This window comes from Sander vitreus, chromosome 9 (genome assembly GCF_031162955.1).
Source record: "Sander vitreus isolate 19-12246 chromosome 9, sanVit1, whole genome shotgun sequence".
In the NCBI taxonomy this organism is placed as follows: Eukaryota; Metazoa; Chordata; class Actinopteri; order Perciformes; family Percidae; genus Sander; species Sander vitreus.
Window position 1 is genome coordinate 22604863 of NC_135863.1, and position 23599 is coordinate 22628461.

At 40.2% G+C, this 23599-nt stretch overlaps 2 protein-coding genes across 2 annotated transcripts; one reads left to right on the forward strand and one right to left on the reverse strand.

The window, feature by feature from the left end:
• Window positions 1-771: 771 nt before the first annotated feature.
• LOC144523639 (signal-transducing adaptor protein 1-like) lies at window positions 772-10800 on the forward strand. Its single transcript, XM_078259339.1, has 13 exons — window positions 772-1018; window positions 4215-4286; window positions 4411-4530; window positions 4624-4680; window positions 4833-4984; window positions 5963-6094; window positions 6679-6748; window positions 7584-7686; window positions 7885-7971; window positions 9299-9373; window positions 9500-9550; window positions 9641-9814; window positions 9974-10800. Exons 1-13 carry the CDS (start codon window positions 932-934, stop codon window positions 10018-10020), a joined length of 1227 nt encoding a protein of 408 aa, XP_078115465.1. The 5' UTR covers window positions 772-931; the 3' UTR covers window positions 10021-10800.
• On the reverse strand, window positions 10487-23558 carry fsd1 (fibronectin type III and SPRY domain containing 1). Its single transcript, XM_078259336.1, has 13 exons — window positions 23474-23558; window positions 22510-22605; window positions 22262-22393; window positions 20974-21075; window positions 20689-20711; window positions 20121-20242; window positions 18314-18523; window positions 18122-18220; window positions 17844-17991; window positions 17635-17717; window positions 13630-13881; window positions 12801-12889; window positions 10487-12310 (listed from the first exon to the last, which is right to left on the reverse strand). The coding sequence occupies exons 1-13, from the start codon at window positions 23486-23488 to the stop codon at window positions 12200-12202; spliced, it is 1482 nt and encodes a 493-aa protein (XP_078115462.1). The 5' UTR covers window positions 23489-23558; the 3' UTR covers window positions 10487-12199.
• Between the last annotated feature and the right edge of the window lie 41 nt (window positions 23559-23599).

Consider the following 23599-nt stretch of genomic DNA (forward strand, 5'->3'; position numbering starts at 1 on the left):
TCAAAATGAAGCATTTGCATCGAATGGCAAACACTTTTTTCACAATAGTAAATGTTTTGATATACCATGTACACACTGTTGTTCTAAATCTAAAGCGCTTTTGTCTTTCATAGGCTTATATTTACAATGTTCTAGAGTGAAAGTAATCTGCTAAAAGTGGGTGAAAAGTGCATTGTAAACAACAATGCAATGTTACAGTAAAACAGAAAATATATAGCACAGTATAACACAGTGCTGTATACAGTAGCATGAAACAAGAAAACAAAACTACAAACATTTGTAAACCAAAGGTATCATTTAGAATAAAGAATATGTGTGTGTGTGTGTGTGTGTGTGTGTGTGTGTGTGTGTGTGTGTGTGTGCGTGCTTGTGTGTTGGGTGTTGTGTGCACTTTGTGCAAAACAAAGTCTGATTGATTTATAATGCTGAAATAGTCATTAGATAGTTGCATGCCTGTTCTCATTTCTGAGGGTTTGAAGTATGGACGCCACTGTAAAGCTACTCAAGATGGGCTTCTCTCATGATCAATCCGTGGTTGATCACATGATGAATAAGTGTGGAAAACGCACTTGAGTGCGTGCTGTTAACAGTCTTTTTCTTTTCAACTCAATCTGTCTTTACGCATATAAAAGGTTAGTTTCAGTGAGGCCCAAAGGTGATTTCCATATCTTGAGAAATATGTCGCCACGTCACAAGCAGTCCTCGGTCCCACCCGTTAATATTTACAGTCTATGATCACACCCGCCAACTCCACACATTGACCAATCAGCGGCAAGGCCGCTGCCGCCTACCTGACACACAGGTTCCCTTCTCACTTTATTATTCAAGAGGGTTTCACTGCAAATTAAGCAGAAGCTACTGAGATGTTATGCTGCTGCTATCTTAATCTGTTTAGAAATTCAGATTCATTGTAAACATCGAGACCATCGTGATGGCAATGCGAACAGCGCGACAGAGGAGCCAGCTGCCAACCTGCTACTATGAGGGATACCTGGAGAAGAGGTCGTTCGAAGATAAGGTAGTTTATTAGATTGTTTTTATGTGAGAGACAAGTTTGTCTTTTTTGTATGCAACAGGTGAAATGGACTGCCAACAGTTCTAATTCTTATGACTCTTTTGTCTGGGTCTAAGTTTGTTTTTAATCGGTGTGTGTGTGTGTGTGTGTGTGTGTGTGTGTGTGTGTGTGTGTGTGTGTGTGTGTGTGTGTGTGTGTGTGTTAACTTTGCATGTCGCATTAGAAAGGGTTTAGCCATTCTTGTGAATAACAGTGGCCCAAAAGTCCTACTGAAAAACTGAAGGAGTAGCCTAAACATTTACTTTGAAGATGTCACAAGAAAGAAACTATCATGATACATTTCAAGTGAGTATTTGTCTCCTCAGTTTATCCAGAGGACTTTAGGGGGGCTGAGTGAATACTCTACACAATATGGGCCCTTCATCTCTGTGGGGAGAAATACGATAAAAGGAAAATATGCGATAACGTTGTTGAATATCGCAGTACCGATATTACTTGCGATAAACACATATTAAAAATGTACTCAGTTCTGCCTTTTTGCTGCTTTCAGTATAATGCTTTAATACAACAAATAGCTTTTTGAATAAAAAAAAGAAGAGGCCCCATTTAAAAAAAAAAAAACTAACATTTTAAAGTGCAGTTTTCTATTGATACTCTCTGTCAACTAACTAAAGAAAAACCTTAGTGTCTTTTGAGATGTGTTGCAGTCCTTCGCAATGTGTTTATTGCGTAAGTTGATATCCCGATGACAATAATATAGCCTTAGTCATCTCCAAGTCCTGTGAAGATGGGGTGGATGTACAGTTGTGTTCAAAATAATAGTCCAACATCACTAACCTCATAATTTTTTTTGGTAGAAGTGATATTTCTACATGGCAAATAATTTACTAGTAAGTGTTGTAGAGTCATAGTAAACCAACAGACCCAACAGTCATGACATGCATGCTGCTCATTCTGTGTAATTGAATCTGTAATTGAAAGGGTCATGTTCAAAATAATAGCAGTGTTGTGTTCACTTAGTGAGGTGATTGATTCTGTGAAGAAACAGGTGTCAATTATGGCCCATATTTAAGGAAGGAAGGAAGCATATGTTGTGCATGCTGGTTATAGTACATTTCACACTGAAATACTCAGCAAAATGGGTCGTTCCAGATATTGCTCTGAGGAACAGTGGACTTTGATTAAAAAGTTGATTGGAGAGGGGAAAACATATAAAGAAGTGCAGAAAATTATAGGCTGCTCAGCCAAAATGATTTCAAATGGCATCCAAAGCCTGAACGACGTGGGAAAAAACCGTCAACTACCATTCAAATGGATCAAAGAATAGCCAACATGGCAAAGTCTCAACCAATGATCAGCTCCAGGAAAATCAAAGAAGACTTAAAGTTACCTGTGAGTACTGTTACGATCAGAAGAAGCAAAGCTATCAGCTAGAAGCCCCCGCAAAGTCCCATTGCTGAAAAAAAGACGTACTGAATAGGTTGAAATTTGCCAAAGGACACATTGACTGGCCAAAGGAGAAATGGGGCAACATTCTGTGGACTGATGAGAGCAAAATTGTTCTTTTTGGGTCTAAGGGCCGCAGACAGTTTGTCCGACGACCCCCATGCACTGACTTCAAGCCACAGTACACTGTGAAGACAGTAAAGCATGGTATGGGGATGTTTCTCATACTGTGGTGTTGGGCCTATTTATCACATACCAGTGATCATGGATCAGTTTCAATACATCAAAACACTTGAAGAGGTCATGTTGCCTTATGCTGAAGAGGAAATGCCTTTGAAATGGGTCTTTCAACAAGACAATGACCCAAAACACACCAGTAAGCGAGCAAAGTCTTGGTTCCAGATGAACAAGACTGATGTTATGGAGTGGCCAGCCCACCCCCAGACCTCAATCCCATAGAAAACTTGTGGGGTGACATCAAAAATGCTGTTTCTGAGGCAAAACCCAGTAATGCAGAGGAATTGTGGAATGTAGTTCAATTGTCCTGGGCTGGAATACCTGTTCACAGGTGTCAGAAGTTGGTCGACTCCATGCAACACAGATGTGAAGCAGTTCTCAGAAATAATGGTTATGCAACTAATTATTAGTGCACTGATTCAAAGTAAAGCAAACCCTTGAGACATTTTTCAGTTCATACAGTAAATGTTTGAGTTTGTAAAGAAAAATGCAAATACTGCTTGAACAGCCTAATGTTCCTTTTTCTTCACTTTCTGTAAAGGTATAACACAAACTTCATCAATTTTGGTCATGTTTTGATTTGGAATTGAATGTGCAGTGTTCCCAATACATTGATATTATGGAATTAAAAGCTATTCTAAGGATTTTGAGCATTATTCACTTTTTTTAAACACACTGCTATTATTCTGAACACAACTGTATGTCTTAGTGCTGATGATAATAATATGCCATTGGCGTTAACTGTGTATGTACGCTGTAAATCCTGTTGAGGTACAGATGGATTTATTGTGCACACTTAATGCACAGCACCAGGTAAAGGCAGGTTAAGTGTTAGGGTTTTCTGTGGGTGGAGTTGCCTGTCATATAGTTTCTTGTATATTGTGAGGACTTTGACTCTCAGCTGTCTCCATCTGGTCTGACTGCTATTCTGCGTATTGTGCCATAAAGATTAGAACAAGCCAGGAACTGACAGGAAAGCAAGGTCACTAACTGGAAAGGCAGGCTTTGCAGATAATGAATCATGTATGCTGGTCAGGACCTCCCTGATAAGAGAGTGAATGCACTCCAATGAGAGCATGTCAAATCAAAGCTGAAACTTTTTTTCTGAGGACACTTTAAATCTATCCCAGTCCTGGATAAAAGTTAGTTTGCTCAGTTACATCAAAGTCCCAGTTTTACAGATCAGTACTTATATTTTAGTTATTTTGAGTTCAGTGGCGGTTTTAACCTGAAACCGACCTACAAACAAATGAATTATTCAACACTCACAAGTCAGGTCCAACCAATCCACACACTAAACAACAGTTGATAACATCACACATAAAGTCTGATCCAAGAATGTCACCTGCACAGACAGTTCATTTCCTTGTTGTGTTCATTTAGTATCTCACTTTACATTCTGTTTAACACAAATAAAAACCTGTGTTCTTCTTTAATGTTTATTCATAGCTGTTCTTCGTCCCTGCTTGGCATGTTATCTTTTAGTCATTACGTCTCTCTTTGTGTGTTTGTGCAGACATCCCGAAAACTGTGGACCAGCCTGTGTGGAAACACACTGTTCTTCTTCAATGACATGAGAGACACTGGTGTAAGTTATCTCAAAGATTTGGGTTAATACGAGCCAGATATTTGGATGATTATTGATCAAAACCTTTCCTGATGAAGCCAACAGGAATTATATGTCATTCCATGTGTCTTTGTGTGTTCATCAGTACATAGAGAAAGTGGAGCTCAGTGGATTTATCTCAATAACGGACGACGGCAGCCAGGATCGTAACTTGGATGCAGCCAGATTCATCCTCCAGATGAAGGATATAAATGTCAAATTCACTGTGAGGAAATTAACCTAAGTTATGTAAAGCATCCTCATTTTTTCAGAGCAATGCCTCATTTTACAGTTTTTCTCTCCTCCGTTGTGTCTACAGGCTTCTAACGCAGAGTCTCGGGAGCTGTGGAAGGGCTATATCCAATCTGTGGCTGAGGTCAGTGGTGTATAACATTTAGTTCGCTTTATAGAAAGAACAATAACAGTTTTTTTTTAATGATTTAAATTTAAGATGACCAATGTTTTGTAGTTAACATCAGGCCCTCATTTGCACAGATGATTTAAAGCAGAAACTGTGTCTCCTTGCAGTTGTCGGTACCATCCTCCCTCACCCTGCTACCAGGACAGATCCACATGCTGAAAGAGGCAGTAGAAAAGGAAAAGGAAAGAAAAAGAAATGTTGCTCAACCTGCTGTACTCAACCACTGTGCTTACATCAGCTTCCAAGCAGACATGCCAGCGTGAGTATCAACAAGACTATTTAGTATTGAAACTCATGCTCAAGTAAAATACCGGTTATTCATAATGTGGCCAATAGAAAGGGCTGAAACCATGATGCACATGACCAAAACTCATGTTAAAGAAGAGCATTTTGGAGCCCATTAAAAACGTCTTGAGTATTATTATCATTATTTAAAGGTCCCATGGCATGAAAATGTCACTTTATGAGGTTTTTAAACATTAATATGAGTTCCCCCAGCTTGCCTATGGTCCCCCAATGGCTTGAAATGGCGATAGGTGTAAACCGAGCCCTGGGTATCCTGCTCTGCCTTTGAGAAAATGAAAGCTCAGATGGGCCGATCTGGAATCTTACTCCTTATAAGGAGCAAGGTTACCTCCCCTTTCTCTGCTTTGCCCGCCCAGATAATTTGGCCCACCCATGAGAAAGAGAGAGGCATCATGGCTTTCAAACGAGCAAAGTGGCAGTTGGTCAAGGCCACACTCCCACTCTCCACCTTGCCCCCCCCTTTTACCACTGCAAAATAGGTAAAGGGCTACAGTATAAACAGAATCCAGGACTAAACAGGCATTATGTATCGGCCTTGAAGCATTCTGGTAAATAGCAATGGAATATCTAAATTCAGCTTAGAATCTTATCTGTTTTCATAGCAATAGCAATGCTGTGCAGGGAAAACTCATATTTGGTGATTTCTTTTTAGGTTTTCAGAAAAAAACTGAAGGATTAAATGCTATTTTATGTGTTCAGAAAAAAAAAGGTGACAAAGTATTTATTTCATTAGGACTTTGCTGATGATGCAGATGTGGTGTCTGCTTAGCTCAGTCATTGCTACCTTGACTCTCAGACAAGACTTTGTGCATTTTAATCCACCCTTTCTCCTATATACAAACTCTGTGTCACTACTAAAAATCAGTTTGAGATGAGTGATGGCTGAAGTTTTTCCTTTTGTCTAATGTCGGTGTTTTGTGACGTCCTGCAGTTGTTACCACCATGTGTCCCGTCTGGAGGCAGAGCTGCTGCTTGAGAAAGAGGCCAAGAGGGGAAACCTCCTGCTGAGGCCCGGGAGTAACGGAACCTCCCTCGCTGTCAGCACCAGACAGGACCTTGAAGGGTACACACACCCAAAGCATAAACACACACACACACACACACACACACACACACACACACATACACTCCCACACAGATCTAATACATAGGTGAACATACATATCAGACAATTGGACACATATTAAAACACAACTTCTGTATCTTCATTTAATGCAGGACTCAAAAGTTCTACTTCTAGAAGAGAATATAACAAATAATCAAATGACAGTTTTAACACACTGAATCTGTGTGAATGTGTTGTTGCATGTTGTCATCTTGTACAATTTATAATCTGTTTGTTCATTTGGTTACACTATACTTGAAGGTATCTACATAAGAGTGACATGGCACTGTCATGAACGTGTCATAAACATTATAAACAAGTCGTAAACGCTTATGACATAACGCTTCTTTTAGTAGTCAAATGTAACAAGTTATGGTTAGAGTTAGGGTTAGGGTTCATGTGTCATGACAGTGTCATGTGTTCATGGCAGTGTCATGTGTTCATGTCAGTGTCATGTCACTCTTATGTAGATACCTTCAAGTAAAGTGTTACTGTTCATTTGATCTGTGTCCTGATTGCATGCCTTTCTCTTCCTGCATCAGCTCTGTGTTCAGACACTACCGTGTGACTCGTAAACATAAAGGGGGCTTCGCCATTGACGTGGACAATCCTGTGAGTATTAGAAATCATGCTCAAGTTACTTTGTACTGTATATGCCACAGATAAAGGTCTGAAGGCTGGTCTTTGTTAGGCAGGTAAACCTATTAGTAATAAAACAGGAATCTTTTTTTTTTTTTTTTTACAAGATATATTTTTATGGCTTTTTCCTTTTAACAGCTGAAGAGAGACAGGAAAGGGGGGGGTGACATGCAGCAAAGGGCTTGGGTCGGATTTGAACCCAGGCCCCGCTGCGAAGGACTATGCCTACATGGGGCGCATGCTCTACTGTGTTCTCTTTGGATAATGCAGTAGACAAGAAAACCAACATTGCTTTTAATTGCTTGATCAAATCGGCTTCAATGAGCTTTGCCTGCGAGTAATGTGAGTAATGACTTTACATGGCAGTGAAAAACAGAACATGAGAAAGAACCAGTTGTACTTTAAAAGAAGAGGATAAATACTGGTACACAGAGTTGGCAATAGAAATGGCATTTAGTACAGCCATTTTTTCTGTACCTGAACTATATACTGTAGATTTTCATTCCGCTGCCAGTAACATGACTCACGTATGTGTATGTGTGTGTGTGTGTGTGTGTGTGTGTGTGTGTGTGTGTGTGTGTGTGTGTGTGTGTGTGTGTGTGTATGTGTGTTTTACATAATTTCCTTCTCAAAACTAATGACACATTGACACAATAATTAAACTCAACTCGTGATAAAGTTTCCAAGAATTTTGATATTGTGGTAATTGAGGTTGAGTCAAGTCCAATCGCAAAATAACAACACGTTTTATTTCCTATGTGTATTTCATTTTTCTTAAGTTGCTAAAGAAAAGTTGTTCTCGGTGCAGGTCCCATGTGCCACGCTACATGATGTGATCAACTATTTAGTGGAAAAAACGGACAGAGTTCTGATTCCTCTGATCATTGAGGAAGCCTATGAGAAAAACATCAGTACGTACAAGAAGAGACTTTTTTTTTATTTTTATCTTTCTCTTTCACTCTATTTATTCTTCTCTGTGTTTGCCTTTTCTTTTGCTCACTTTGTATTTAAGGTCACTTTTAAAGCTTTGTAATTATTATTCCATATACCAAACATATACATTTACCATAAGGTATACATGACTAATTTAAGTTATGGCTTTTTCACAGCTTTTATTCGGACTGATGACAATGGAGAGATGAGCGTTCAGTGTGCCTCGTCAAACCTCATCCCACCAAGTTTACCCTCCAAACAAGGTACTGCCATTGAAACAAAAGCCAACAAACATGAACACGTACATGTCTAGCCACTAAACTGTTTGCACTTTATGCCACTCCCTTTGACGCATACAGTTATCAGAAAATTCCATTCCATGCAACTAATCTTAGACTTTTTCCAACAAGTCAAAGTCACACAAAAAATGACTTTAAGTTGATTCTTGCAAACCACTTTGACAACAATTAAAACTAATAAATAAATAAATAGTTCTTTAATATTCTATTTTATATTATAAACCTACTAAATGTACTTTCTGGATAAGCAACATATCTTAAGTAGTTATCATGTTTACATTTAAATTAGGGCTGTCAATCGATTAAAAAATGTAATCTAATTAATTACATACTTAATCGAAAATTAATCACATACATAATTAACGGTGCCTGAACCGATACTTTTTAAGAAAGTAAGAAAAGAAAAAAAAAGGGTACTAAACAACAGTTGGTGACATCAAAGAACGGCTTGTTTATTGCTAAGGCCATATGGTCAAAATTAAATGATTTAATAATAATGTATAACAATAACAATAACTTATTTCACTAGTAAATTGCTGTTGAACGACAAAAACTGTAGTTTACCAGTTTCATTGAACGCACCGTCTGTGTTGTTTCTCCGACAGCAGCTGCAGATTGTTACATCCCGGTGTTGAATCCTCTACAGTAAAACACAGTCAAACTTTACACCGTTTAGCGTTAGCTGTCAGCATTGTAACCGTGTTTAATCCAGCTACTAGCTAGCGGTAGGCTAACGTTAGCTGCTGTTGAGTATAGTGTTAACTAGAGTCACATGCAGCAGGGTTTGTGTTTCCTGTAACGTCTGTTTCAGAGCAGCAGAGAGAAGCGCAGACATATCAGTGGCACCAGATTTTCGTTTGTATGCAAACGTCAGTATGGAATGGATTAATCTGCGTTAATTTTTTTTTAACGCGTTATTTTTTCTCAGATTAATTAATCGAAATTAACGCGTTATTTTGACAGCCCTAATTTAAATACAATGTAAATACATACAACGAAATTAAAAGTGCTAAGCTATGGTGCGAACATAAAAACATACATATTAAACTAAGAACATAGAATGTGAAGATGGTAAAAATAATGAAAACTAGAGTAAATAGTAAAATAGTGAAATTGCACATTATTACGTAAAGTGCAGGTGCGTTGCAGATTATTGAACATACCGTAGTGTACACGTTCATTTTCAAAACCTGCACACAACCACTGTTATTTACTGTGACTGCACTGTTGTTTACCTTGGCCATTACATATATCAACCCTATAATGATTATAATTACATTTTGTTTCGCAGTCGCTCCAAGAGTACCAACCCCTAAACCAGCGCCAGCACCAACTGAAGAAAATAATTTGTATCAGAATGAAGAGCGTGAGTACAACTCTCCTGCCAACAGCCCTATCACCCCTGCCATTTGTGCTTCTGTCTCGCAAAAACACAAACCGGTGTGACTTAATTTTTCCACTGTCATTGCTAACTAATGTTTGTGTCCAACAGGGGAGGAGAAAGACAAAGAGACAGAGGATTCCTCAGCTGTTCCAGTAGCACGTAAGTCACCCTTATCTTTCTGTCTCAGAAACTCACCTGTTCCCTTTATGAACGTGAATCATGTGTGTGTGTGTTTTTGGTCTTCCACAGAACCGGAGACAAACAAACTAAAGAAAGCAGTAATACCTCCAACTCCTATTCCTCGCAAATTGCCCTTTTCTACATCACCCCCATCCACCACCACCACCACCCAGGCTGTTTGTACCTCCACAAACCAGAGCCTGGATGGGAGGATGAGAAACCCCAAAGACCCTCTGGGACAGAGTAAGTCCACACTGCTTCACTGACAAACCCTGCCCTCGAGGCCTAATTTAAATAGCAGCTTGTGCCGATATATTTCTCAGTTCATATATTTGCTGTTATGTGTCATTTTAGTGTCTGTTATGCCAATAATATCAAAGCTTATTGTCTGGTCTCTTGCAGCGATATCGGAGCTGAAACTCAAGTTTGGACAAAAGGCCAGGTGTTAAGAGTGTCCTCTGCTGCTGGGAACCTCTCAAAGCATCTGAAAAAAAAATCTGCGACAACCAGTGACTTACACCAGTACAGAGAGCCATTTACCAGTCTGTCCCAGCAAGATGTACCAACACAATGGTAGCTTTCCACACAAAACCTCTTTCCTCCTCTGCGCCTGGGATCTGCTCCTCCTAGTCAGCTGGCTGTTGGCAGTAAAGCCACTCCGAAGATTAACACTTCATTGATTCACCCATCTCAGACACTCATTAGCAAATTAATCAAGTGTAACGAGGGGTGTACCTGTCACATTATCCTCGCCCTGTTTCTTTTGTATATATTTTTACATAGCTAATTTATATATATTGTAAAACATGTGTTACTGCCCATCTATACAGTGAAGTGTGAATGAAAGAAAACTGAAATTAGAGTGGGCTTGGGGTTTCTGTACCTATTGTATTCAAATGTAGTTTTTCAGTGAAGTAAAACTCTTTTGCTTTTGTCACATCCAATCAGATACATGTGACCAAGCAATATCTATGTACGTGCCATGCACTGCAGCAGTATCAGTTTTATGATGTTCTGTACCTGTCTATTTCCTGTTTTGTTTTTTTATTAAGTCGACATTTGTTTCTTACTTTGTTTTATTATTTGTTGAAGCAGAAATCCAAGAACAAGTTATCTCGCTCCTTTATTACCTCAACAACTGATACACTATAGTGGAAAAATGTAATTATTTACAAATAAAACTGTGACATTATCAGTCAGCATGTAAAATAAAGTTAACATTAATCTCAGCTTCTTCAAAGCATTGCAGGCTACAGTTATTCATGAGATGCATACAGAGGGAGCAACATGGCGAAGCAAAACTGTTACATTGTGTAACTTAAGACACAGACGCTACTCAAGAGGTCGGGCTGTGCACAATTAAGGACTTGATAACATCAGTTTCCAGAGTTTATCACTTGTGTTTTCTCTCACCCAGGTGGACTCCAAACCTGGATAACACTCATAATACAATTTGTTAGCTGAGGCTACTTGCTAGCTATTGGTTATATTTGGACTACAGACGGTCCACTACTCGTAATGGGATTCCTCTTTAGCAATTAAAAGTGGTGTTATTACTGTAGGTATAGACACATACATACTGTACAAACAAGCATGAGGGTGCAGTCAGGTGAATAGAATGAATACAGTACAGCCATTTCCAAAAATCCAGCCGTATCTGATGACCTACCTCTACATGGAGTTACACTGATTAAAAACTCCTGCGCTGCGCCGAGCCTGGCTGTCAGATTAAACTCCACAGCAAACACTGACTCTGATTTAAAACTAACAAAACCTTAGCAGGAGGCTTAATGATCTTGCACGCCAAGTGTGGGACCCGTCTACAAAGAGTGAAATGCAGTAAATACTATTAAGTCTGCATGCCTTGGCAAGAAATACAACATCCATGATATGTGTTGTTCTTATGATCCATTAGTTCCTGGCAAAGTAGAGTTTAATGAATCCTGATTTAATGAACGGCCTTTTATTCAGTAGCATTGTGTAAGAGCAGGTGGTTATTTGGGTTAAATAGGTTGGTTGATAGGTAGAGGGCAGATTCAGTAGGTGATCATTTACCAATAAGCTACGTTACAACCAGGTTATAATGACACTGACACAATACATTGTTTTTTAAAATTGAAATAGGGAGACAATGTTGGTACGGATCACCCGATTTGGCCTATCAGTTTGGAAATGAGAAGGAAGGCACAGGGAGAGAGCAGACAGGACAGGCTTTGACCAGGACAGGCCTCGACCCTGCACCTGCAGCTGGCTGCGTTGACAGTACGACTGACAGTTTTGGTAATGGCAAGGAAGGGAGGGCAGCGGCCAGCGCTAAATCTTTGCTCTAGCAGCAGTGGGACAGTGCTAAATGACGTGTAGAGAGAGAGAGGAAAAACTAGTAAGACTAATGCGTCCCACAACAACAGCCGGAGGCATACATCTGAAGAGTTCTGTCACTGACAGCGCAGATGACTCACTTGTTCCCCAAACACATTTTTTGTTGTTATGCAACACAGACACTGGAACAGGCTAGACCATCATACTCCAGTGATGTAACTCTTGCATGGTATGGCTTGGACCACAGCCAGGGCAGAGGCAGATGTTCTGCAGCGGTGGCTGTGGTGGAGCAGAGCTGAGTGGATGGGTCTAGGTGAGGCTGGCGTTGGAGCTGCTGGTGCCGCTGTTCTTCCTCTGGCCGCTTTGCACCAAACTGGGAACCTGTAGGCCCGTTAGTACTGAAAAACTGCCGTTCCACACCTGCAGGGAGCACCACATCATCCCAAAGTTTAAAAACTAAAAAGGTCATGGGAACTAGGGCTGCAACTAACGATTATTTTCATAGTCGATTAATCTGTTGATTATTTTCTCGATTAATCGATTAGTTGTTTGGCCTATAAAATGATCGAAAATGGTGAAAAATGTGGATCAGTTTCCCAAACGCCCAAGATGACGTCCTCAAATGTCTTGTTTTGTCCACAACTCAAAGATATTCAGTTTACTGTCACGGAGGAGAGAAGAAACTACAAAATATTCACATTTAAGAAGCTGGAATCAAATAATGTTTACTTTTGTCTTAAAAGAATTACTCAAACCGACTAATCGATTATCAAAATAGTAGTTAATAGTAGTTAATAGATTAATTTAAAAGTTGACAACTAATCGATTAATCTTTGCAGCTCTAATGGGAACAATAGAGCAGTTCTTTAGATAATATGTATTAATAAGCTCTTAAGGGAAGGTTTCTCACCATGAAAGCTGGTATTATTGGCTGCTGGAACTTGGTTTTAAAGGTGTGCATCAGCTGTTTAGTTTTGGAGTTGTAGAAAGACAGAACACCTGGAGAGAATAAAGAAGGCAAATCACACATATGCACTATATTTAAAAAGTAGGGCTGCACTAACCCGTTTTCATTGTTGATTGTGTTGAAATATCAAATACAGTATATCAAAAAGTCAATGAATTGTTTAGTTTATAAAATTTCTTCAAATTGCTTGTTTTGTTCGATGAACAGTCCAAAACCCAAAGATATTACATTTACAATGATATAAAAACACAGAAAAGCAGAAGTTATCTTTTTTTTTTCTAGTAATGTTTTATCTGTTGTATTGCTTTGACTGCAGTGTTTTATGCTGCTTTTTTGGGAGGATTTTCCATTCAAAAAAGGTTTCTAACCTCAAAGAGACTTACCTGGTAAAATAAAGTTTGAATTAATAGATAACATTTTAAAATCCTCACATCTTAGAAGATGGAGCCCTGGATTGTTTGCCAGTTTTGATTGATAAATGAAACAGTTAATCAGTTTGTTGATTCATTTCTGACCATTGACTAATGGCAGAATTGACTTCATTGTTTCAGCACTAAAAAAAATATATTAAAAAGTACTATTATCTTTCATACAGACTCACTAAACCGATAATCGCAGCTGAAAACAGACAATAAAATATAACCTGATTATTTGCAACATATTTTTCACATTAGTGTTTGTTTTTGGGGGGAGAAATCCTCAACACTTTACAGACCAACAGTGATTCTATCTGGGATCATTCAAACACAGACTCTACGTGTGTTTATAGTACCTTCGTCATAGTTGACGTAGACTCCTATAGTGTTTGGGATGGCACAGTCCAGTGTCCGAGCCTTGTTGTTGTGTTTTGCTGTGAGGCTCTGCTGCAGCCAGTTGTTCAGATGGATGCACCAGGAAGCGCTGCTTTTCCCCAGCTGGTCGAATTTTCCGAGGCTCCGCAGGGCTACACCCACAGCGAAGGCTTTGCTCTCCTTGTCAAACCGCACCTCCCAGTACTGTTGGCCAGCGTCGATCATTGTGTCAGCTGTCATGAGACATAAACCCAGATAATTCCTTTCTACACTCATATTGTGTCAACACAATCTGTTGTGTAGTTTGGGAGGTGAGGTTACATGTTAGTAAATCTATTTTGGAAAGAGACAATCAGACTTCAGTTCTGTGAAAACATTTTGTGTTGGCAGTTTTACAGGAGAAACATCCAGTGAAAATCATGCATTGGGTTTGAAATATACGAAACTGTGGAAATGGCAACAACAAACAATAATCTGGTCCATACAGGTTAAAAGGGATATGGAGGGTGCAAAAGTTGGGTCTGGTTTAAACTAGGGATGCAGCAATTAACCGATTTCACTATTAACCGCGCTTTAAAATGTCACGGTTAATTCATCATAAAAGCTCCGAGCTACAATGTTAACTGACTGCACGTTATGTGTAACGTTGGCAGTGTGTGCAGTTCTTCTTAAACCTCCTTGAAAACATAAACGCTGGCGCGCGCACACGCACTTCACACATGAAATCAGAAGCCGGTGTGCCAGTTTAGCTGGTGATCATGTTAACTGGTGATATTTGCATAAAATCAGTGAATATTCAACAAGGCCTGTAGGTCAAGTAGGCCCTGCCTACTTTTTAAGAGCGTTCTGCTCTGCCTCCGCCCCTCGAGTGCCAGAGGTTCACATTTTCACAGTGTTTGCAACAAAATAATGGATATCGCTGAAAACATCACCAGTTTATGTGTAATACATGTCCGTTTAAGCATTATCCACACAAATACGACACATACTGTATGAATGGAAAAAAATAAAACGAAACAACGCACTAGAGATCTAGCTGGGATTCAAACCTTGGATGTCATGGACAAAAAAAAGTTGACGGACTAGCTTCTACATCGTCTATACCACTACACTACGCACCTCTGAAATGATTTCTATCTATATATTGGACTTTTAGTCTAAGTTAACACAGGTTAACATATGAGAGAAATATATGCCCATGTTAACTGGTTATATCACAATTTAACATGGCCAAATGCAAGCCTCGAAACAGTAAAGTAGGTTCATCTTTGCCTCACATACCAAAACCTAACTGATGTACAACAAACAGACATGACCCCACTTAACACTTTATTCCATTTTCCGAGTTTGACTTTCATTTATCCCACACATAATTTGTTGGCCCACTTTGAAACAAAATGGTCATTATGGTATATGATTACAAAACTTTGATGTACTGAGAGAGTTTGATAACATTCAGATGTTGTGGTTTCAGATTCCTAATATGGGTCTAATGAAATTAAACACTAATCTAATTAAACTATAATCAGTTGACTTGTGGCACAGGTTGAAAGCGACTGTTTGTACTGTCTGGCTACACATTCTTTATGAGATGGCTCACAATAACAATGATAAATGATCACGTTTGCGCATGACTGACGTGTTTAATTTTTACCCCCAAAATGGAATAAAGTGTTAAGTGGGGTCATGTCTGTTTGTTGTACATCAGTTAGGTTTTGGTATGTGAGGCAAAGATGAACCTACTTTACTGTTTCGAGGCTTGCATTTGGCCATGTTAAATTGTGATATAACCAGTTAACATGGGCATATATTTCTCTCATATGTTAACCTGTGTTAACTTAGACTAAAAGTCCAATATATAGATAGAAATCCTTTCAGAGGTGTGTAGTGGTATAGACGATGTAGAAGCTAGTTCGTCAACTTTTTTTGTCCATGACATCCAAGGTTTGAATTCCAGCTAGATCTCTAGTGCGTTGTTTCGTTTTATTTTTTTCCGTTCATACAGTATGTGTCGTATTTGTGTGGATAATGCTTAAACGGACATGTATTACACATAAACTAGTGATGTTTTCAGCGATATCCATTATTTAGTCTCACTTGCAAACACTTCGTGAAAATGTGAACTTCTGGCACTCGAGGGGTGGAGCTACTTCCGCTCAATTTTCATTTCCCTTCAGTACTCCGTCTGGGTTTGCGGTATATTCTTGGGTTTTCTCCGGTCAAATATTTGTAGGTCCAATCAGCGAATAGAGGGAGTGGCTGAGAACGATGACGTTGAGGACGTGCACTAGAAAGATGCGAGCGAAGCCATTCGGTCTGTTGTGGCAGCAATGCTGCCGAATATCCAGAAGTTAAAGCCCGAGCAAGAACAATCTTTGCTGAGTTTTGTTGGTGGCCCTCCTCCCCACAGGGTTCGGGAAAAGTTTGATTTTCCAGCTCGCTCCGTTAGCGGTGAAGGAGTTGGCTAAGGCTAACGCTAGCGATGCTAATGCTAAATATAAGCTGATAGTTGTTGTCGGTCTCCCCTCTTGTTGCACATGCGCATGACATACGTCACGACCAAACGTTAGCAATTGGTTATGGCAGATCCAGAGTGGCTCTGGGCAAATCCAATAGTTTTAAACTTCAACAGAGTACCCGCCTTCAAGGAAGTTAACACTTGTCAATGGAGAGAGGCCAGACTCTCTGTACAAATGAAATGTACGAGAGTCTGGTAGGACCAGGCTACGGAGGCAGAGCAGAATGCTCTTAAAAAGTAGGCAGGCCTTGTTGAATATTCACTGATTTTATGCAAATATCACCAGTCAGCGGCACACCGGTCAGCGCGAGTGTTGACAGTCAGAGTGATGTACAACGGCGTCCCGTGGTGGGATAACTTAGCTACTGCTGCAATTTTTAAGCGTTGCATAAAGTTAGCAAACACCAGGAAAACACAGAGCCAGCCCCCGACCTCACGATTGTTCGTTAACGTTGTTGTTAAGTGTTTGTTAGCTTGTTAATGTTACCAGTTAGCTAACGTTAGCCTGTTTAATGTTACAGTTGACAGCTAACGAGTCAGACGTCGACGTCTGCATTTACAGTGACCGACTCAAAACTCCGCAACAGTTCCATCATGTCACTGACATTACCACTTGACGTTACTTAGCAGCTCCTTCAACTTAAACACCAGCAGGGCCGTTTCTAGCCCCAAAAGGGCCAACTTCTTCTTAAGAAAGACAGCATTGTTGTTGCCAACTTGACCTTTGTTTGTGGTGTGACTGATTCACCTCTAGTCTCTAATCTTTTCAGAATAATTTAAATAAAAAGGTTGATGATTGCTTATATAAAAAATTTCACAACATTCAAAACTGTTACTGTTATTTCTGTTTCAAAAGGCAGCAATAAAGAACACATTAAAATCTTCAGTGTTCATGTGATTTCATACATTAGTAACGTTAGTGAAATTAATTAATGCATAATAATAGTGAAACCGTGATTATTCTTCAGACTATAATCGTACCGACAAAATCTACAGTATAATCGTTGCATCCCTAGTTTAAACATGGATAAACATTATGAATGCAAACGACTATTTTGCCCTAGCTATTCAGGAGCGTAACATTCATTTTGGAAGATAAGCAGGCTAGCTAACTTGCATACCTGGGTAGCTACAGGCTAGTGTAGCAAGGCTAATAAGCTAGCCTGCAAACTCAGTAAAGCGAGATGCATTTGAAAGTGTACAAGGGCTCATAGTATTAAAAGGTATCTCTTTTAACGTTGTCCCCTTTTCACTGAGTAGTGGAAGAAAGCCTAATGCTATTTAGTTACTTCTTCCACCCACTAAGGTTGAACCTAAAGCAGTGAAATAATTGATGCTGCTAGAACGGCTCGGTTTCAATAACTGTACAGCTACAACTCCAGTCTGGTAGTGTTTTACTCTATAGTTTTACTCCTAGAGATGTGGAAATACATGTATTGTGCTTTGTTTTTTGTGTGTGTTCTCTCACCCAGCACTGTGTAGGACTCTGCTGTAAATCGGTCTCTGCCGGGCCGGGCTGTCGGCGCTCTCTTAGGTGACATCAGGGCTGACCTGGTTACAGATGAGACAGATGGTAGGCAACAAACACTAGAAAGACCCATATTTTTAAGATGTATTCTTAATGACAGTAAGTACAAGCCCAGGTTCAAAGACCTTGCGGTTCACAATAATACACACCTGGCTGGAGAGTGCATCGGGGAGTTGGTTCGGGTCTTTTCCTTGCGGATGTCCTGTATCTTTCCTCCACAGCTGTCCCACTCCACACTCAAGTCCTCCACCTTCAGGTTCTGGTGGGACGAAGCAGCGTCCAGTTTGAAGGTGAAGGCTGCAAATGGAAAATGAGTCAGATCTTTATATGTTTCTATCAACAAAGACCCCACAGACCTTTCATGCATTGTCAATCATAGTGAAATAATAATACAGCCTTATATAAAACCTAGTTTGTGTATTCTCACCGTGGGTTTCTAGTGTGACCGGCTCAGAGAACTCTCCTGCAACGGCCTTGTTACACGCTTTCACTCTGAAAGTCATGAACCGGGTGTCAAAGCGCAGACCTGAGAATAAAAACACAAGTATCCTTTATGAGTCCACTTCATCAAAGTTCAGACAACAAAATGTCAAATACCTCCTTTCAATGCTCCTCCTACCGGTGAGTGTGTACTCCAGCTCTCGTATCCCCTCTAGAACCATCCAGGGGTAGTCTTCTCTGATGCGCGGCGGACCCTCGTGGTTTGTGCGTCGATGCTCCAGTATGTAGTGGTCTATCTTGTTGTCGGGCTCCGGTAAGGTCCAAACTACAGTCACCGTGTTGTCGCAGACCTGGCACTCTGAGACCTGGATCTCTGGAGTGGCTGGAACTGGAGAGAGAAGACAGTTTAATATCCAAAATCCACTTCCTCTACTCTTGCTCAACGCTCTTAATCTTATTTCACTATAGAAACAGCTGCTTGGTTAAATTATTAAATAATGAGACATGAGCAGGTTCAAAATTATTTTAAAAACTTTTTTTTTTTTTTTTAAATAGTGGATTAAGTTTATAATGTATCATGACGTGAGCTGTTACATGGGAATAATGTTACAGCTGCATAAAAATTTTTTTTTTTGCCACAAGCTGACAGCTACACAGCCCAGCATATTCTTCAGCTTCAGTGTTAGCAAACAATTGTATATTTACACATCAATCGGATCTGGAGCATTAATTTAGAGTCATGTTTGTGCCCCCCCTTATGAATGTAAGTACAATATTCACTCTCTGGGAGGTAAATATCTGGCTCTTTAGCTGCTAAATGTTCAACTATTATCACCAGCTAGACGCTAACTTCTCTCTCATTAGCAGTTTGGTGCTAAACAGGCGGCGTACAGTGGCTGCATCAGAGCTTTTTTTGCTTAAAACAGCTGCTAGCGAGGAGACTGAGCCCTACAGTAAATATGTAGGCTGTAAAACCACACCAGTGCCTTGAAATAGGTTAAAAAGCCTCACACAGCTGCAGAGTTGGCTGATAATTCTCTGTGGTTTCATCGCTGTGAGTGACCCCTTTCACATTACATGTAGTCATTTGATTCCTCGTATATAAAATAATGATAAGTGGAGTTTGTTGAAACCAATGCAACACACAACTCGTTTCACACAGTCATTGATTTTGCTGTGATTAGACATTGTGACAGTGTGTGGTTTGAAACAAAAGCCCAGAGTTAATGCTCAAAGTTAATGCCTGTGTAGTTGCTACTGATTTATTTGTTTCTACTGATATAAGACATTTACCAGCATTTGTTGATGACTCTTTTTGCACTTGTGTTGCATTAAGTATCAAAGGTATAAATACTGTAGAATGGGCCCATTTTATAGTGTTGTATATAGATTATATAACTGGATTATTATTACAGATTATAAATGTATTTATATGTAAAAAGCATTATAATATTGCAACTGGTCGAGGTGGAGCCAATTTAAACTACTTAATATACTGTTTGGCAGTTCAATCTGTAACAGTGCAAAACCCCCAATTTTAAAAAGACAATTCTGGCTTTAATAGGATCCTAAAACCTTTTTTTTCTCAAAACATGTAAAAAACACATGTTAATGCAGTAAAGTTGTTGCTTGAAACAACAAAACTATGTGGGTATCTCTGAGCTAGAATTCTGAAAATAGGACTTGATTTTGGAATACCTGAAACAAATTGATTTGCGTGGAAAACAGTCTGGTATACTTACTGTAATGGTGAAAATACGGGGTTAGGACTTAATTATAGACTAAAACGACTTGATTAGAAGGAGAATTGTGTTTTTTTTTGTTAATTAGTAAAGTAACTACAGCTGTTAAATAAATGTAGTGCAGCAAAAAGTACGATAACGGAATATGACGCAGCATGAAATGGAGATATGAATGTACTTGTTTACATTACACCCCTGCTGTAGTCACCGTCTGTATTTCTTTGTATTAAAAGTGGAGCAGACCTGGGAGAAACTTGAGGCCCTGCAACACCCCCCTCTCCTGGCTGAAATCCACCATCAAGTGACTCATGTTGTCACTGGCTTTAGCCTTCAGGGAGAGGCGAAAGGCTGGAGCCATTGTCACGCTGCGGACAAAGAGAGACACACACAAAAACACACAAACACACAGAGTGGAAACAAGCGTTGTCTATTATTTAACTGGATCAGAGGCAAAAACAGGAGATTCTAATACTGCTCACTAAGGAAAGGCCACTAACTAGACTTCTGGTACTACTGGTAACTCATCAACCCAATCAAGGTTTAAAAGCAGAGCTAGAGAGGGGGTTCATCCAGGGAGGAGGGAGGAGGGAGGGGGGGGGCTGACACAGGATGGTACAGACTGGAGAAGACAGTGGGAAACACAAAGACAAAAGGCTCTCGAGTGGAAAGTTTTCTATAGTACTTAATGTCTACGACATGGGTGTGGTACTGGCTACTATGTTTTGAAAGCATGCATGCCACATTATGAGATGGCTCAATGCTTACAGGACGCTACAACAAAAGGAAAGCAATGGATGGCTCAGTACTATACCTATCCTTAATGTCTTTGGCCGCCTGGAGACGAGAAGCAGGAAAAAAGAGAGGAGAGAGATACGGAGCGAAGAGAAAACTGAGTTGTAGCCCATCATGTTGTCATTTAACACAAAATGTCACTGGTGGCTGTTAAAATAACCGCTGGAAGGACAGATTAAATCACATGTATAATATGGACACTGGAATTCACCATCAGTCATTAAAAATAGAGTTATAAACAAACAACGAGCAGCAGAGGGAACAGTGCAGCATTACAACATCAGCGGTGGAGTGAGTCAGTTACCTGATTGAAACCGTCTGTCGCAGAGGAGCAGAGTGTCTGATTGGCCAGCTCCAGCAGCTCCTCTGAACTCTCCAGGGCTTTGGAGCAGGCACTCAGCTGACTCTGAAAAATTACCAACCCACAGTTAAAAAAGGGTGCATCTGCTAACTCTTATGCAGTTGTCTTTAATATAATGGGATTACTGTGTTCTCTGCAAAAGCGATGGAGTTTGCTACATCATTTGAGAGTCATGGCTTGGTCCTGAGGCTGAGAACTTTGAGAATTAGAGAACACCTTGTTTTCAGTGCATGTGAGCTGGAATAGTTGCTGTACAAACTACTGCAAAAACTGGATCAACTCAAAATCAGCTATTTGGTGACAGAACTTTAATTTGATAATTAGATATCTTTCTAAATGGCCTGGAACGTAAAAACTCCTTTTGTGATCTCAGGAATTTGGAGAAATAGACTAACATTTATCAGGCATCTTCCATTTGGTAGTCTGGATCAACGGAAGTACACTTTCCAGGATCCCCTCACCTTCCGCTCTGTGTGTTGCCTAAAAAAACCCTTCGATGCGGGAAACAACAACAAACTTCGAGCTAGCATGTTACATGCTGAAAATGGCAAGCTTTGAAGAAGATTTGGATCGTACAACAGGGGAGGCCTGCTTGGTTCTTTCGGGGAATGGTTGTAAAGATTTACAGAGAATGTGTTTACGGCATTTACTCTCTAACTGGGATGTTTTGGGACTGATTGGCGGGATTGCTGTGCACGAAATACACACATTGATATACTGGTAAGAAAAAAAAGATGTTTAACCATGTATCCGGCTAATTTAAATAGCTCACGTTACTGTATTGTGTGAACGGTTAACTTCAGTTAATATTGTATGTGGCGTTTTCTTTTGCAGGGTGCTGTAAATGTTCCACCAAAGCAAGTTCCTTCACAAGACTATTTTGCAGAGCCAGAGCTTAGCGCCGATTGTGATTGGTTTAAAGAAATCCAAACAACCCAGAGCGTTTTTTCCCCCCCTCATATCCATGAATGTATGTGTGGTGTAGCCAGACCTCACTCCACAGCACTGTGGACATAGGTCTGGCTATGCCACACTACACATTTGGTGTTTAAGAGATGGCAAGAAATGACGTACATAAAATGTGTTTTACATTTGCTTATTTACTTGACAATAAATGCAAACAACAGAATGAGTTTCTTGCATAACCTTGAATATACTTATAAATAAAAACAATTAAATTACATAAATTTGCTATTATTTTGTAAGTCCAAGAAAAATCAAAGACAGCTACCTGTAGCTCATATGTGCGGCTGGCTCTCTCCTGTTTGATGCGTGTCACCATGTTTTCCTTCATCTCGTCCAGAACAGAGTGGAGAGAGGTGAACTCAGACTCCAGGTCCTCCTGGACTCGGCTGGAGTTCGCCTGGTGGCGTCACAACAAAAATGAGTGAATACAGGAAATAACCTTTTCTGTAGCTGGATGAATATACCTTGTGCAGCCAGGATTACATTTTAGTTCAGCCATTTACGTTTTTGTACCTCTAAGTTGTCGAGGCTCTGTTTGAGAGTACAGACAAAATTGGAAATCTCCTCATTCTTCATGGCCAGCGTGTGGGTGATCTTACGCAGAGACTCCTAAAGAAAAGGCAAAATCTGACTTTTCAGTATTTAACATTTTGTTATGCCTGAAAAAAAAAAAAAAAAGGACAAAATCTGCTCCTTTTAAACCGAAAAAGCAAAGCCTATACAGATTAATATTCTCTATCGGTGGCCTTAAAGCCTGTGTGGCACAGAGGGCTGAATGACTGCATGTTTCTCCTCTAACCAAACACTTGACCAGCCCATTTCAGGTGTTCGTGCATCCTCTGTGGTGGAGGTTGTGCTAGTCAGTGTTTGGATGGAGGGGACACATGGAGCTTAAGGCTTTCAGCTCCCTTTTAAACATGATTAGCATTTGTTCTTCAGGACTGGATGGGATCAGAGAGGGACCTAGCCTCAGTGCACAGGGTTGGAGGACACTTGGGCGGAAGGATGCGCATTTATAATTTAATAATGCAGCTCCACAACCATTGAACAGCCGACTTCAAAGGACTGGACACACACACTAGGTCGACTGTTATACGGATCACACATCTGATATGTTACCACTCCCGTTATATTTTATCTAAAGTTGACCATCCCACAGTGAACAAGCCCGTTCATGCTGAAGACTGTGTGACTGTGTTTGTTGATGCGAGAGGAGCTGCGCCAAGGCCCCCCGTCCCTGACTATAACGCCGATACATCGTTAACAAAGTCAACGATGGCATGCTCAAGATAAACCTCACCTTCAACCGGAAAAACACTGATTCAAATATAAAACATCACTGGGGAATACGACTCCGTACCGCATCCACAAACTCCCCAATTCTGCAGCTTGTCCCCCTCCTTCCTTTGTACACTAACGTAACGCCCTGAAACGGCTTCCCCCATCAGAGACACCTGTTCCTCCGGCTCCGGCTCACCTTCTGGTCTCCCATCTCGCCGCTCAGATGCACCGGCGCCGCTCGAGCCGCAAACACCGCCGGTATTTCTCCTCCGTCCGCCGCTTTTTTATTTATTAGCACGCCGGAGCTGGTACTGATGCTGCC